The sequence below is a fragment of the Dryobates pubescens genome, chromosome 15, assembly GCF_014839835.1.
Source record: "Dryobates pubescens isolate bDryPub1 chromosome 15, bDryPub1.pri, whole genome shotgun sequence".
NCBI classification, from domain to species: Eukaryota; Metazoa; Chordata; class Aves; order Piciformes; family Picidae; genus Dryobates; species Dryobates pubescens.
The window spans coordinates 7,982,459-7,999,194 of NC_071626.1; the positions used below are offsets into that span (position 1 = coordinate 7,982,459).

At 44.8% G+C, this 16,736-nt stretch overlaps 1 protein-coding gene across 1 annotated transcript in view; it reads right to left on the reverse strand.

Moving 5' to 3' along the window:
• CACNA1I (calcium voltage-gated channel subunit alpha1 I) overlaps positions 1 to 16,736 on the reverse strand; it is a 187,210-nt gene that overhangs the window by 79,955 nt on the left and 90,519 nt on the right. Inside the window, exons 3-4 of the mRNA XM_009902560.2 lie at positions 12,586 to 12,697; positions 9,989 to 10,122 (exon numbers count right to left, since the gene is read on the reverse strand). Of these exons, the coding sequence (XP_009900862.2) occupies positions 9,989 to 10,122; positions 12,586 to 12,697 (246 nt within the window). The remainder of the gene's footprint in view (positions 1 to 9,988; positions 10,123 to 12,585; positions 12,698 to 16,736) is intronic.

Sequence of the window (16,736 nt, forward strand, 5' to 3'; positions counted from 1 at the left end):
GAGAGAGAGAGAGACAGACAGACAGGAAGAGAGAGAGAGAGAGAGAGAGACAGACAGACAGGAAGAGAGAGAGAGAGAGAGAGACAGACAGACAGGAAGAGAGAGAGAGAGAGAGACAGACAGACAGGAAGAGAGAGAGAGAGACAGACAGACAGACAGGAAGAGAGAGAGACAGACAGACAGGAAGAGAGAGAGACAGACAGACAGGAAGAGAGAGAGACAGACAGACAGGAAGAGAGAGAGACAGACAGACAGGAAGAGAGAGAGACAGACAGACAGGAAGAGAGAGAGACAGACAGACAGGAAGAGAGAGAGACAGACAAAAAAGGTGTCTGCATTTTGGTCCTGCTGGTGTTGCCTTTTTCCCCCCATAAATAAAGCTAAAGATTCACATCGTAGGGAATTAGCTTTTAGGGAGGTGAAAAACCTCAGAGGCAATAATTGAGAGCTACACATAGCACAGGCAGGGTACCACTGCCTCCCTGTTTTGATTCTTTTCTGGTGTGATTCATTTCATTTTGATGACTGCTTTCATTTCAATATGTTGCACATCTATGGAGATTTTTACTAGGAGAAAGCAAATGAAATAATTAGTATCATTAAGTAGGAAAAAAGGGGGGGGGGCGGTGGGGGGGGGGACTGTGCTTCTGATTTTTCTGCTTTTGGTTAAGATGCTGTTTAGCTGCTGCTTGCTGGTTTCCATCTCCATCTGATCACCACTTGAACCACCTAATTGCTATATTTATTACAGTTTTTCTTTAACTTGCCATGGTTTTCTAGAAACTTTCATTTGGCGTCAAAGATTAGCTGACTCGGATTTGCTGAGCGCTCTGTGCTGTTTGCACTGCTGCAAAGCAGCATTTAATGGTCTGTGATTTTAAAGTCATAACTATGCAAATTCTGGCCAGGTCCCTGAAGGACCACGGTTAATTAAAAGCAAAGAGAAAGCAGAAGATTGGCAACACACTTCTCTGGTTTATGAGATTAAGTCCAACCAGGGTGTTTCAGGCTAAGCAGCATCTTCTCAGTGGGGAAGGGCATTGCACTGTCCCAGTTTCCTGGGAATGGCTGGGCAGTTGAGGCTGAGGGGCTGGTTACCTCTCATCCTTCAGAGAGCTGCCACCCTCCTTTCCTTGGCTCAAAGGCAGACTTGGGGCTATAAGAGTAAACAAGTGGCTTCCCAGTAAGGAGAGAGTCATTGTTCAGAGGAACTGCACTGATGCTGCAGGGGTTAGAAAAGAGCATATTTAGGTTTGGGGCACCCAGTAGCATACCAAGCTACACCAACAGGGGTGCAGAAAGTAGTGAGGAAAGGGATTTTCCCCTTTACTTTCCACTTGGTAGACCACAACTAAAATAGCATATTTGGGTTTGGGGCACCAAATACAAGAAGCATGTTGATAAACTGGAGTCCAGTGGAGGGTCACTAAGATACTCCTTGCCAGCTACAGCACTTGGCCAGCAAGGACAGGCTAACAAATGGGGGCTTGTTTAACCTGCAGAGGAGGTGATTTTGGAGGGACATAATAGCATCTCCTTAGTATCTGTGAGCATTTGGGAAGCAGCATCACTGAAAGTTTAATGGAGGAAAAGATACAACGTCTAAGGAATTATGTGAACCAGAAATCGAGGGCAGTAGATCATAGAGAAAAGGTACAAATAATGATAACAATTATCTCATTTAATGGAGAGCAATACTTTCCAGGCTCCCACTGTGGAAGCTGCATAAAGCACTCCTGGAAAAGAAACCAGCCAAAAGGCACAGGGAGTGAGAAGAAACGTTCTGCTTGATCTAAGGGGCTATCAGGCATGCCTGAGAATGGATCCCCAGCTATACAAAGACAGCAGCCCTCTCCAAAGGCTGCATAACTGCTCAGAAATGAAAAGGATGCTTTGTTAAATAAAGTAAGATATTGGGACAGCTGTGCTGCCATACTAGAAGTGAAACAAGATTTATTTATGATTTTTTATCATTAAAAAAGGGCAAAATTAGGAAGATTTCCAAACTGCCAGGAAAATAATTACCCATTATGATGCCTTTTGAAATTAATTGCTTATCTTATCACAATGTGCTACAGTCTGTGGGCCACATCTGAAGAAGATGGACAAGAGACATTCAGCTGAGCTCTTTGCTGTTCCATCATGGCCAACAGGCAAAGCAGATGATGGAGGAATCTGGTAATGAACTGCTGGTTTGTCCAGCCACATAGGGCAGGAGAATTACAGAGCCCTGGATACCTCTGGAGAAGCACAAATGCATTTCATTCACAGAAGAATTAAGTTTTAGGGAGCTGACAGATAGATCAGTCAGGAGGCTGTTAAATGAAGGAGCAAAAGGACAAAGTGATGAAATTAGGGGGGGGGAAAGTTAATTCTTACAGAACCCCCAATGCCAAGAACTAAACTAATCAAGTCACAAAAAGATATAAATAGGAGAAAACCAGTGTCATTTATAGACCAGTGCCAGGGGGCTGGCTAATAAGGAGAATAGGAATTGTTCATTTTTATGAGCATAAACAGCCTAAACGGCAGTGAGGAAGCCTGGTGGGAAGATCTACATGAAAGGAATATTAAAATCAAGCATTTCAGCCTAGCTAGGGAGGCTCAAGTGGACAGAAAGGGAGCGGGGAGGGGAGTAGCACACTGTCAAAAACAGCGTTTTCTAGTATGGAATCAGTGAACAATTTGGAAATTAATACTTGCAAATTAATTTTCTGCCTTATAAATTAGAGAATTCCTCCTAACTAGAGAACTGAGCTGACACAAGGGCCTCATGAAATTCAATAAACAGATGCAAGATCCTGCACCTTTTCTGGACTAACCTGCTGCTGAAGGACTGATGGGCAGTGGCTCTGCCAAAAAGGGGCTGTGGATCCTGAGGAACAGCAGGCAAAACATAGTTTAAACTAGGATAGGATAGGATAGGATAGGATAGGATAGGATAGGATAGGACAGGATAGGATAGCACAGGAATAGCATAAACCAGGCTGGAAAAGACCTTTGAGATCATGGAGTCCAACCTATCATCCAACACCATCTAATCAACTAAACCATGGCACCAAGCACCCCATCCAGTCCCTTCCTAAACACCTCCAGTGATGGTGACTCCACCACCTCCCTGGGCCACCCATTCCAATAGCTAATCTCTCTTTCTGTGAAGAACTTCTTCCTAGCATCCAGCCTAAACCCCCCCAGGTGCAGCTTCATGCAAAGAAGGCTTAATGGCATACCAAGCTACACCAACAGGGGTGCAGAAAGTAGTGAGGAAAGGGATTTTCCCCTTTACTTTCCACTTAGTAGACGATAACTAAAATAGCATATTTGGGTTTGGGGCACCAAATACAAGAAGCATGTTGATAAACTGGAGTCCAATGGAGGGTCACTAAGATACTCCTTGCCAGCTAGAGCACTTGGCCAGCAAGGACAGGCTAACAAATGGGGGCTTTTTTAACCTGCAGAGGAGGTGATTTTGGAGGGACATAACAGCATCTCCTTGGTATCTATGAGAAGGTCACTAAGGAGATGAAGCCAGGCTTTTTACAGTGGTGCACAGCAGGAGAACAAGACAAGATGGTCATAAATCCAAGCAGGGAAGGAAGGTTCAGACTAGTTACAGAGATATATCAGCAGTGGGGCTGGTGTGTGGAGATGTGGTGCACTCTCTGTCTATGGTTGATTTCAAGACTTGACTGGACAGCTCTGAGAAACCTAATTTGAGTGTTGTTGACTCTCCTTTGAACAAGAAAATTGGTCTGGAGATCTCATAATTCCAATCTGAATTATCTATGATCCTAGGAATGTGATTAGGTACAATCCATCTGCAAGAGCCAAATTTGGGCAAAGTGTTGGGGACACATAAACCTCCTTGCAGTTTCCCAGCATTTGTACTGATGTACCTTAGAACTCAAAGGAAAACTGCAGGTAAGGATGGAAGATACAGAGATTGCCTATTTATTGGTGTTACCTTTTTCTTTTAAGCACGGAACTTAAATATAGCCCTACTCCATTTAATGTGTTGTGTGCAAATCAAGTCAGGTTATCAATAATTGGTGGATGAGAGAGGCCATATTCATGCAATTGGAAACACAGAAACAGCCAAGCATCAAACCAATTAGGGCAAAGACTTTGATCAATGAACTGTGGATGACAAGGAAGCGGTGTTTAGGAATATTTCTCAGGTAACCAAGAAGCTTCCACAGAGACAGGAAAGATGAGCAGGCTAGAAAGGCAGTGCAACATAAGTGAGAGCAAAACCAGTGCTGTAACAGCGAGGGAGGAGAGGTTAATACCAATGAATATAAACTAGGAGATGGAAATTGTAGGAAACTTGGAAGAGAATTGAACAAGCTCACAAAGTGGTGTAAGTTAATCACTGGAACAAGAAAACAGGATTGTCACCAACAGGGTGGAAAAGGCAGAAAACTTCAATTAAAAAAAAAGGAGAAAAGTTCTGTGGGGAAGGTCAGCTGATGTGTGTGTGGCATAGATGATAATGAGGTAGTTTCAGCTCCAGCTGTGATTAAGTATTTTAAGCTGTGCCTGTAAACCCAGGGATATTCTAAGATAAGCAGGCATGGAGGATTTATATCCACAAGGTTTAAAAAAGATGGCCAGAAAAGATCTAGACCAATGCTGATGATTTTTGATTAGTCTCAGAAAACTGGGGAAGCATCCAAGGGTCAAAGATATGCTGGTGTCGTGCCAGTACTTTAGAGAAGCAGTGATCTCAACAGCTTGACTGGTCCGATGCTGATCACAGCACAGCAATGAAATCGCCAGCATGCAGCTTTGAGGCGTTAACAGATTAAAGGTGGATAATAAAATTAACCACAATCAGCACAGGTTCAAGGAAAAATAGACATCATCAAACTAAAGTGCTAGCATTCCTTATGAGATTACAAGTCTGGTTCACACAAGTAATTATGTTGATGTGGCTGGGACGATACGAAATTATCATGACACACGTTGGCTGGAGAAACACTGGCTAAGCAATAAACTGCACATGCCACAGTAAATGGGGACTCATTCATGAGCAGATGTACTGCTGTAATGCACAGTTCTTGCTGCTCTCTTCTTTATTTATTTATCACAACCTGGCAGAAAAGAAAATATAGAAATAAAAGAAAAACCACTGATGGATTTTGCAGTTGAAGCAGTTTTGTTTTTTTTTTTCCAGGAGAACAGAAAAGAAATAAAGAGGACAAGTCAGCAGTATAGAGCAGTATGAACCGCCTTGGAAATGCAAATAGTATGTATTCCAGTGTGAACAAATGGAACAGCATGAATCTGGGAAGAAAGTTTGCCCTTCTTACTAAGAGGAAGGGATTTTCTCTCTTCTGAAGAGGAGACTGAGAAAGAAAAACCAAACCAAACCAAACCAAACCCCACACAAAAACAACCAAACCAAAACCACAAGAGACCAACCAACCAAAACAAAACAAGCAGCTGGTAAGGAGATGCTGTGATTGATTAGATGCTTGTAGATTGCAGCTACTGCAGTTGCATGGCTGCAGGACCTAGGAAGTTTCAGGCTGAAGGCACCGAAACAGCTTACACAGAGTTCTATGTCTTGTTCTGATGTCCACCACTTTTAAAAGCTGTTAAAAAACCACTGCAAGTTTATCTCAAAATGCCAAACTACACAAGTCAGGCCCATTCCTCCCAAAGTCATTGAGGTCAGCATGCAATTTGACCGCATCTTATGAGGTCTGTGTGGCAAGCTCCAGTGCGATAATGGAGAGAGGCAAAGACGGGGCATTCCCTGAAACACAGACCAGCCTTTTCTCAGCCATTGGACTCATTAGTAGCAGCTAGTTAAAGAAATACTTTGGATGTGTTTTGAGCACACACTTGTGATCACAAGCAACCCCCACAGCCATGTAGTGAAGCCCCCTTCCCCTTAACCTACCTGCCTATTTACACAAGTGCATCACATACCAGAATCTGTCATGGAGATGTTGCAGGGCAGAGACAAATCTAATCCCCACCTCAGACTGTTAATTGCAATACTTAGCTCAAGAGAGGCACAAAAACTCCCTCAGTGGAATTAACATCCTCAGGGTCAGGCAGGTTGCATGAATTCACTCCCAGCTCAGGGACCCTCAGGACAGAACCATGGAAAGGGACATTTGGCCGTTGGAATGCACTGCCCAGGGAGGTGGTAGAGTCACCATCACTGGAGGTATTTAAAAAGAGACCGAATGAGACACTTGGTGCCATGATTTAGTTGATTAGAGGTGTTGGGTGACAGGTTGGACTTGATGATCTCAAAGGCCTTTCCCAGCCTGGTTAATTCTGAATTCTGTATTTCCCTTCCCAGAGAGACAGTATCATCTCCAACCTCACACAAACACAAGTGCCTCGCAGAGTAGTGTGACCAGGAGAAATTGCTGCTCCCTTTTCTGCTGGAGAGCCTCCTGGCTTAAACAGTTGTAGTGCTAGCCCAGAAATAGGTGGCTCTTCCCCTAAATTCATGCACATATAGACATTGGCTGACATTTCCATTATGATTAGTGTTCACATTATCTCAACTTTCAAAGTCTGGAAGGCACTCAACCTTAGGCAGCTGTCCTCTGAATCTGCCTTAGATCAAGCTCTCCAAATGCACCCATCCCTGGGAAAAAAAAATGATGACAGACAAGCCCTAATCACAAATGAAGAGGGACTCCCACCAGGACAGATGGTGATGAGCACAGCCTGCTTGAAACATCTGGAAGCATGCAATTTCCAGTTGCCAGCACACAGTTGGGAACCAGAGCACTGGCAAGCTGAATCTGCAGCCCTGGTTACCTCTACACACAAAGGTATTACCATTCTTCAACCCAAATCACCTCACTCAGTTTTAGGAACTCATGGGGAGCAGTGAAAGAGAGAATTGATTTAGGATTGTTGGGGGGGTTCTGATCCTTTTTTGTGGGGGGAACAACAACCAAAACATGTTGAAGATGGTTGGGTGAGGGAGTGTGCAAGAGGGGAGACAGTTCTGGTGATGTCAGCTCCTATCACCATGGAAACTGAACATTTTTAGTGACAATGGAGTCTTCCTCCTTGAGCTGCTGGGTTGCGTGGGGAGCAGGGACAAGCAGGGCAGGGGCACATGAGGGAATTCAGCTAACTAAAACTATAGCTTCTGGCTTTCCAAGGAAGTGAGGAGAAAACTACAAATGAATGCTTGAATGGCATGCTTTATGTAACCAAAACACTGTCTGGGGCACTAGCAGCAAACACTTGTCATGCTCTTTGATGAAACGTGCTGCAGATGGAGGCATCTCAGCTACCCAGGAATGCCTGACAGAACAGTCCCTTGCCTGCACTTCACTATTCCATGCTACAGTTTAGTCTTCAACCTCTGCTGCCTCGCTGGTGCTTATTTGCAAAAGGAGAAGGGAAGAGAAGGGCCTGGGAAGTGCAAGCCTTACTTTTGAAACTGAGAGAAGCTCCACATCTAGGCAGTGCAGCCTTCCCAACATCAAGCTTTGAGAGCTTAATTTATTAACTCCATTGCAGGCAGTAAGAGTCCAGAACCATGAAAAGAAGGACCTTAGAGAAAACTGCTTAGCCTCTGATCAGGATCTAACTCACTGCCATGGAGAAAGCATGCAAGACTGAATGCAGGATGTCCTCTCTTTCTCAGAAGGCTAAGACAGCATCTGGACCCACAGCAAGTTGAACCCATGATCCAGGTGGAGGATAAACCAGGATAAACTTGGGGCTTAAGTTGGAGGTTAAATAAAAGCCTAGTGTCTGTATGTAAGGGTAAGTTTGAGCCCTGGATTTGATCTAAAGAGTGCAGACAATTTTAATGAATTTCAAAGAATAATGAATTAATAACCACAAGCTTTTATAACTCCAAATACATTATACAGTCATTAGCTCTATGTAACTAAATGGAAAAATCTTTCTTTAGCAGAAGTCTTTTGAGATCAGATATTCTAATGAGATTACTATCATTTCAGCCTGACACCTCATGAGGACAAGTGTATAGAAATCAGGAAACAAATTTCTTTCTCTTTTTGGACCTGAAATGAAAAATCTTCCACACTGATTACTTTATATCTAAGGAGTTGATTCTATGTCTCCTTGGCACAGAAAGGAGTTCAGATATGAGCTTTTTTCTCCTGATGCACAAAAGACTGACTCTCTTTCTCCACATTTCTGCCAGCAATGGTGACAGAGGAAAATGTGTAAATGGGGTTTACTCCCTTACTGTTTAAACAACACAGGTCTCCCTGGTTTCCTGCACGGAGTAAGCACTTGAGCTCACCCTCTTCAATTTAGCATTGCCCCACTGATTTCATCATCTCTCCAGACAGCACCACTTACACACCATGCTTGCAGGAACCCCAGATAGAGCAAGATCCCCACTTCCCAGGCTCTTTACTCCATACCAGCAAACATGTGCACAGCCTTCCACCCAGCATACCACAGCACACAGAGGAGCACCATGGCCTCTGAGATCACGCACACAACTGCTTGTCTCAAGCACACCTGTTTGTCCCTTTCCTCCTCAAAGGCTGCTGAGGTAGAGTCTTGCTTTGCCAGCATCTAGACACCAGTAATTTTGCCACCAGGAGCTCAGGCTGGAACACACAATGATCTGGCTTCTCTAACCACCATGTGTCAGGTGCTTTAACTTAGCCTTTCTTGATGAACTCACAGTCCCCATGCTGGGCCATTTTAAATGAGATGCTAATCACAGCAGGCTCAGCCACAAGAAAGGTCTTCCCATCTCACACATGTCACATTAATTCAGACAAAGCTACAGCTTTCATCTGCTCTCCTCCTTTTGTGCACAAGCTGGCCAAGAACCAGCCTTCAAACTTTTACAACTGAGCTGAGTTTGAAAACCTCTGCTCCCCTAGAAGCAAACAATTATACACCCCTCCAGAGGGAATGACTTTCAAGGATTGCTGTGGAAGAACTGTGTCAAAAAGCAGATACAAAGACAGAGCTGCTCCACACTGCAGGGAAAAACTGCCAAGTGAGCTTGAACTCCCTGCAGGCTCAGTCAGTAATACAACTGCTTCCACATGAGAGCTACTGGGGATAAACCCTTACTGGGAGGAAGAGGGAAGTGGGGGGTTGTCTCTAAAAACACCTTCACTTGTTTGCTGCAAGAACACCACCACCACCACTTTTGCTTGAGGTTCTTTTCATGATGGTTTGTTTTGGGGTTATTTGTCTTGATTTTTGTGGTGGGGGGGGGGGGTTTGTTTGTCTGATCAGTTTGGGTTTGGAAGTGTTTTTGTTTGGTGGTGGTTTGGGTCGGTGTTTTTGTTGGGTGGTTTGGGGTTTTTTTGGTTGGGTGGGGGAGTGTTGTTTGGGTGTTGTTTTTTTAACTATACCAGAATGCAATCTAATTGAAAATGGAAAAAATTAAAGCCAAACAGACAAACAAACCCCTCCATGTCCACTGGCCATTGGTAGCAAAGAAGGGCGTTTTTGCTGTGATTCAATAGGCAAGTCCTGGTAGGCTTTCCACTTCATACATGCGGAGAGCAGATCAAAGCTTCACCATAGCAACTTTGTTGTAAAAAAACACTTACATGTCAGCTTGTCCTGATAGTACCATGGGTAAAGGCAGTGAAATACAAGCATATAAAAAAGAAGCCCAGAGTGGAAAAAAAAAAGATGACATTTCTGCCTTTGAAACACTGCTTCTGGAAACAGAGAAACTATCTTGGTTCTGGTAAAGGTGTCATTTCTTTCACTCAGACATTTAATAACTAACTAACTAGGTTTCTGGGCTACCTCTTCAGCTGCAACAAATGACACCCTCCACTGAAACTGTGTGAGAGAGATGGCTGCACAGCAGCTGGGGAGCTAAGCTACTTCGTGTACTGTTTCTTCCATAGACTACTAAACTTAGCACATACCATTCCAGCTTGGCAGATGCACTGTACCCGAGTGGAAGCTTTCACCTCAGTTGCATCATTTTTTTTTGTTCCAACAAACAGAGAACAAATAAACTCAGAAATTGGTAACCTACCCAGCCATAACAATGAAAAAATCCAGGCGGTTCCAGGTATCCCCAAGGTAACACTTCTTGCCAAAGATCCCCAGGGCTACCATCTTTAAGACCATTTCCATGGCAAAGAAGATGAAGATGAAATCATCAAATACCTGCCAAAGAGAAATCCAAGAGCACATTTGGTAAGCATTCTCGGCCTTGGACTTTGAGATACAGGACATGAGGTAGACAACAGGTTTCAGTCCTTCTGAAATCAAGTGTAGAGGCAGGTCTGGAAAACCTTCTTCCATGCAGCCCTGGCATCACAGTTTCCTGCTGCTCAAGCAAGGGGCTTTTATAGTTGGTTGGGATGGGTTTTTTTTGGGGGGGGGGGGGGGTTGGGGGTTTTTTTCTGGGTTTTGTTTGTTTGTTTGGGATTTTTTGGTGGTTTTTCCCCCATGGGTGAAGTAATTGAGGTACATTCAGAGGCTCCTTACATGGACCTCATGGAATCACAGAATTGTTTTGGTTGGAAAAGACCTTCAAGGCAAGTCCAATCATTATCTAACTCTACAAAATGTGATGCTAAACCATGTCCCTTAGCACCACAGCTATGCCATCCTTTTAACACCTCCAGGGATGGTGATTCAACCATCCCCCCTGGGGAGCCTATTCTAGTGTTTGATAACCCTTTCAGTGAAGAAGTTTCATCTAATACCCAATATAAACCTCTCTTGGTGCAACTTGAGGCCATTTACTCTTGTCCTATTAGCTACTGGAGAGAAGAGACTGATGCCTTCCTCACTACAACCTCCTTTCAGGCAGTTATAGAGAGCAATAAGGTCTCCTTTTAGCCTCCTTTTCTAAATAATCCCAGTTCCCTCAGCTGCTCCACAGAAGACCTGTTCTGTTCTCCAGACTCTTCACCAGCTTCCTTGCCCTTCTCTCAATCTACACCAGCACCTCAATGTTTTTCTTGTAATGAGGGGCTCAAACCCAAACACAATAATCAAGGTGTGGCTGTACCAGTGCTGAGTAAAAGGGCACAACCACATCCCCACTCCTGCTGGCTACACTATTCCTGACACACACCAGGATGCTGTTGGCCTTCTTGGCCACCTGGACACACTGCTGACTCATGTTCAGCCAGCTGTCAACCAGTATCCTCAGGTCCTTTTCTGCAGAGCAGCTTTCCAGCCACTCTTCCCCAGTCCTGTGGCACTGCATGAGGTTGTGTCCCATGCACAAGACCCAGCACTTGGCCTTGTGTAATCTCATACAACTGGCCTCAGCCCATCAATCCAGCCTGTCCAGGTCACTCTGTAAAGCCTCCCTACCTTCAATCATATCAACACTCCAACCCAATTTAGTGTCATCTGCAAACTTACTGAGGGTGTAACTCAATTCCTTTGTCCAGGTGACTGAAAGATATTAAAGAGAACTGGCCCCAATACTGAGCCCTGGGGAACACCACCAGTGACTGGCTGCCAGCTGGGTTGAACTCCATTCAGTACCACTCTTCGGGCACAGCCATCCAGCCAGTTCTTTACTTATCCAAGCCTTAAGCAGCCAGTTTCTCCAGGAGGATGCTGGAGACAGTGTCCAATGCTTTACCCAAGTCCAGGTAAACATCCACAGCTTTTCCTTAACCACCAGGCAGGTCACCTTGTCATAGTGGGAGATCAGGTGTGTCAACCCAGACCTGCCCTTCATGAACCCATGCTGACTGGGAGTGATCACCTGGTTTCCCTGTATGTGCTGTGTCGTGGCACTCAAGGTGGTCTTCTCCATGACCTTTCCTGGAACTGAGGTCAGAGTGACAGGTCTGTAATTCCCTGGATCCTTCTTCTGGCCCTTCTTGTAGATGCACATCACATTTGCCAATCTCAAAGATGTTGGCTCAGCACCAACAGATTCAAACCTGGCCAGGGAAAAATTGTACTTCCAAGGTTTCACACAGGAAGGATTCCTCATAGTGCTGCTGCAAATGGCTCAGCTGAGGACACAGTGCATCTTCAGGCACAGCTGGGACAGCACATACCCATCACAGATGGAGGCTTCAGATAGCTGAACATTACAGCCTGCAGCCTCAGCAACACTGGATGACAACCTTTACTGTCACCTTCTCCTTGGGGAAGCAGTAAGCATAGCTAATGCTTTCACAGGCTGGATGTATCCATAGCCTTTCTTAGCATACCTTCTGATGCTTCTCCCTTTGGACATCCTGAATGCCTCATTACCTGTGGGCTCAGCAGTACCCTTGCTCTTCAACAAAGCAGCAGATGCATTAGGGGCTGCTATTCTCTTTTGTCTGGATGCTGTAACCTTAGTTATTTCTCTCTGGCTTACCTCTGAGCTATGTGTGTTGTAGCTGTCTGTGTCAGAAAGCCCCTGCTTATGCACAGGATCAGGAGGGCTAGTAACTTGTCTTTATTGCATGGTCACAAGCAGACAACATTCATTATCTCTCACCTCATTCTCCATCTCTTGCCATTTTTACAACAGGACAGCTTAGTACCGGGAACCTTCTTGCCAACCTGCCTGGGAAGGTGTTGCTCACATGCTGAAGAAAAGCATGCATGAAAGTTTGTGACTTGGACTGAGGCACCAACACAAGAAGGAGGAAGTTTGCTTACCTGCAAGATTTTACACCTGTCAGAAAGGCAGTCCATGTCCTCACAGGGCTGGTACATCCCCAGGGTAACGCAGTTTAACAAAATCACCATCATGCTGACACACTCAAACCAGGTGGAAAAGAGTCAAGGAAAAACTTCTTCAAAAGCATTATGGCTGAGAGAAACTTATTCTAGGCTTGGAATGACAAAATAGGAAGATTAAGGGAAATAACAAAACAACAGCTGTTGGTAGGCTGATTTATTACAGTCTTGCATTTTCTCCCCCCTCAGTTCCTCACTGCTCCACTCCTTGATTAAGCCAAAACTCTCTTGAAAACACCAAAGCAGAGGTAGCACAAAGGGCTAAACTATTTATACAAGTCAAATCATTGCCATAGATAAACACATGCTCACTTGCTCTCCTTTTGGTGTACTGGATCTTCCAAATAAATGGAAGAGACGTTCCATAGTGTCCTATATTTAAATGTCACAGAGCTCTCCATCACTTATGGGTCTAAATCAAAATGAAGAGCTGCATCTCTGTGTGAGTCCAGCGCTTACTGCCCTTCTGGGAAGAGGGTACAACACACAGCCAGAAGCTTCCCTCTTCCCTTCTGAGAAAAATTTGGATATAGTTTCCATATTGGAACAGGTCAGTGGTCCATCTAATCTATTATTGTACTTCCAGCAGTGACCCACGCTGGAGAAAACTCCACAATGTGCCTAATTAAGTTATTTGTTAACCATGGGGGGAAATCGTGCTCCTGACCCCAGCTGGTGATCTGTTTATGCCCTAAAGCATGAGGATTGATAGCCCTTATAATTGTTTTCTCAGCTACACTGGTGTCCCTGCAGATGCTTTGCTTATTCATTTGAATCCTTTGTTGATAATCTTACTAAGATATCTGCTTCAATAACAGTTGGCAGCTGTGAGCTACAGTGGCTAATTATACTTTACATTAAAAATTGTTTCCTCTTATTTATTTTAATTTGTTGCCTTTTAATTTCATCAAGTACCACTTCATTCATATATTACAGAAGAGGAGGCATTTGTGTGACCACCTCTGTGCTCTCCACACTCTCTACCTGCCTCCTTTTCACCATTGCTCTCCTTCTGAGAGAGCCTTAAGACCTGATATGCACTTGTCCAGGAAATAATTTACAGTATTTCAGCCCTAAAAATGGGCACATTTCTTTCCAGCATCCACACTGCAAAGCAGTGATGTAGATCTAATGAGAACAGACCTCCAACCTCAGGCAGAACCATTGTTCTTGGGTATTTTAGCACATCTCACCAAAAGGTATCTGTTCAGCTTCCATTTTTGGACAATTTCTTTAATTATTATTATTGTTATTAAAAATAGCAGAGCCAAGAAATCATCCATTTAAAGCATAACCTGCTGAGCGCACCCAGTTTCAGTCCTTGCAGAAATGAATCCAAACCCAGTATCCCTGGTCACTTCTGAAAGACATTGAACATCTATGGTTTGTGCTGTGCAAGTCTTCTGTGCACATCTCTGACAGTGATTCATGACTAACTGGCACAATCTGATCTAAAAGATTATTAATTCTCTCTCTTCTCCCCCACTTGGTTTTCAGTGAGCTACCTTCAGCTGAAAAATCAAGCAGGAAGAGGGCATCAGCTCTACTGTGCCAATGTGAGGTGATTTCAAGAACATGTTATCACTGCTCCTCACTCAGTTAATCCCAAGTGCTGTACAAAGTAGTGCCCATGGAGCCCACCCTCTATCTAGGCTTCAATACCAGAGACCTTTTCTGAGAGGAATACACCAAAAGGGCATGAATAAAGTGTTTGCACTCAGCGGTCTACACAACACATCATCTTTTCACCTTTCTCTCTTCCATGTTTCTTTAATGGTCTGATCTAAAGCCCAGGAAAGCAATTTGGAAGGTTTCCATTACCTCACATAAGGTTCTTGGGTTAAGACTGCAATTGTCTTCCAGGCTTTTCAGAATCTTTTTGACAACACCTGTCACAGAATTACAGAACCACAGAATGGCTGAGGTTGGAAGAGGCCTCTAGAGGTGGTTTTGTCCAAACCCGCTGATAACAGTAGCATCAATTACAGCTCATTGCTCAGGCTTGCATGCAGGTGGGGTTTGAATACCTCCAAGGATGGAGGCACCAGAATCTCTCTTGGCAACCTGCCCCAGTGTTTGACAATCTGCACAGTGAAAAAGTGGGGGCTTATGTTTAAATGGGTTTCAGGCTGAGCACATTGCCTCTTGCTCTGTCACTGGGTATCACTGGTATCACTCTGCCTCCTTTATTCCTCCCATTAGGCATTTACATGCATGAATAAGATCCCCCTGAGCCTTCTCACAGCAGTCCCAGCTCTCTCAGCCTATGTTTTGCAGTAGGGGCTTTGACAGCTACTAGGATCAGTGCTGAATGACTTTGCATGGCCAAGAGAGTTTGCGTGGGCTGAGCCAATGGCTATGTATGTCCCTTTCCCTGGGCATAAGGCAGTCAGGAGAGGGGTGGACAAAATCAGTGCTTAGAAAAGCCCTATATGAAATTAATATGTAAGAAAATACAGAAAGAATTTTTAAAAACCCAAACAAAACACACACACAAAGCCACCACCAACCACCACCAACCACCCACACCACAACCCAATCCAAACAGGTTCCTGTCTTCAGCAAACATCCAGAAAACATGGCACAAAAGACCTGGGGGCAGGGAGTGTTACTCTCTGACAGCAGACTAACTCAGGAAATCCAGGCAAGGGGGCAGGGGTTTATTTCACAGAGATCAACACTTCCATGTACACGCTTTGGCAGCAGCAACATGTGGGTAGTCAGGATATTCCTGAGCTACTTTAGCTCCCCTTGCAGTGCCCACCATAGACCATGGCAGGTCTCTGGGCAGCTGGCAAGACCCCAAACCACAAGCCCTGTTCAGCCCTGGCAGGTGCTTCCAAAAATGTTGGAGTTTGGGCCAGATGCTCAAGCCCTTCATCTTCTTGCTTAAAAAGCCCATGCCAACTGCACTCAATTTCTCTTCCCCCTGCTTTTTGGATTCCATCTCTCAGAGTTTGTCAGTGTCATCCAGGTCTCCTGAGGACACTGCTGAGGTGCTGACTGTTGCCATGCTATTAAAGCAACATTAGGAAAAGCTGCTGCCCCCTACTTCCCCTTTCAGAGCAGGCAAGGGCTGTGAAAAGGCACATCCAATCTGCAGCAGAGGAGAAGAAAGTGCAAGGAGGAAATCAGAGCATCTCCTGCCCTGAGTCAGGAGGAGCTGCTGCCTGCTTGGGTCGGTGGAGGGGGTAATTAGAAGTACCTGCTGCCTCCAACGTATCACCACTGTCAACCACAGCGACTGTCTCCTGTCACCACGGCAACAGCCTGCAGCCAGGTTTATCATCTTTCTTTCAGTGATGCCTCCCCCTCCCCACAACCCTCACCCCCTCCTTTTCCCTGTGCCTGAGCCTGTAATTAATTTCAGCTGCTGACAAAACTGGTCTTCACAATCTGCATCATTCAGTCAGAAGTTTCATTACTAATTAACTTCTTTCAAAGTTCAAGTCTCCTAATTACAAGCAAATCCATGCACACTCTATCCTCCTCTGCCCCAGCCCTTCCTCACCACCACTCTGCCTTCCCACAGCCCCACTCCTGATGCCTTTCCCAGCAAGGTCTAGTGCCTGAGACAGTTTTTGGTAACTAAAAGGAGACCCAGGGATTTCTGCCCATGGCCAACTTCTTCCTTGGCCACCACAAGACGCTTCAGAGGAAGGTACCAGCAGCCCCACAGCCATCCACTGTGTCATAATTTGCCTTTAAAAAGGAGATTCCCCCTCCAATAGTGACAGGTCATAGTTGATTCAAACCCTCTGGGATAAAGGGGCCATTTGGTATTCATTTGTGGTTGGAGCAAGGAGGGGGCTAACCTCTTCTCCCTGGTGGCAAGTGACAGGACTAGAGGAAATGGATACAAGCTGCATCAGGGGAGGTTTAGGCTGGATATTAGGAAATATTTCTTCACTGAAAGGGTTATCAAATAGTGGAACAGTCAGTCCAGGGCAGTGGTGGAGACACCATCCCTAGAGGTGTTTCAATGGCTTGTGGACCTGGTTGACCATGGTTTAGTGTTGACCTTGTAGTTCTGGTTGAAGTTTGGATTAGATGACTTTTAAAGTCTCTTC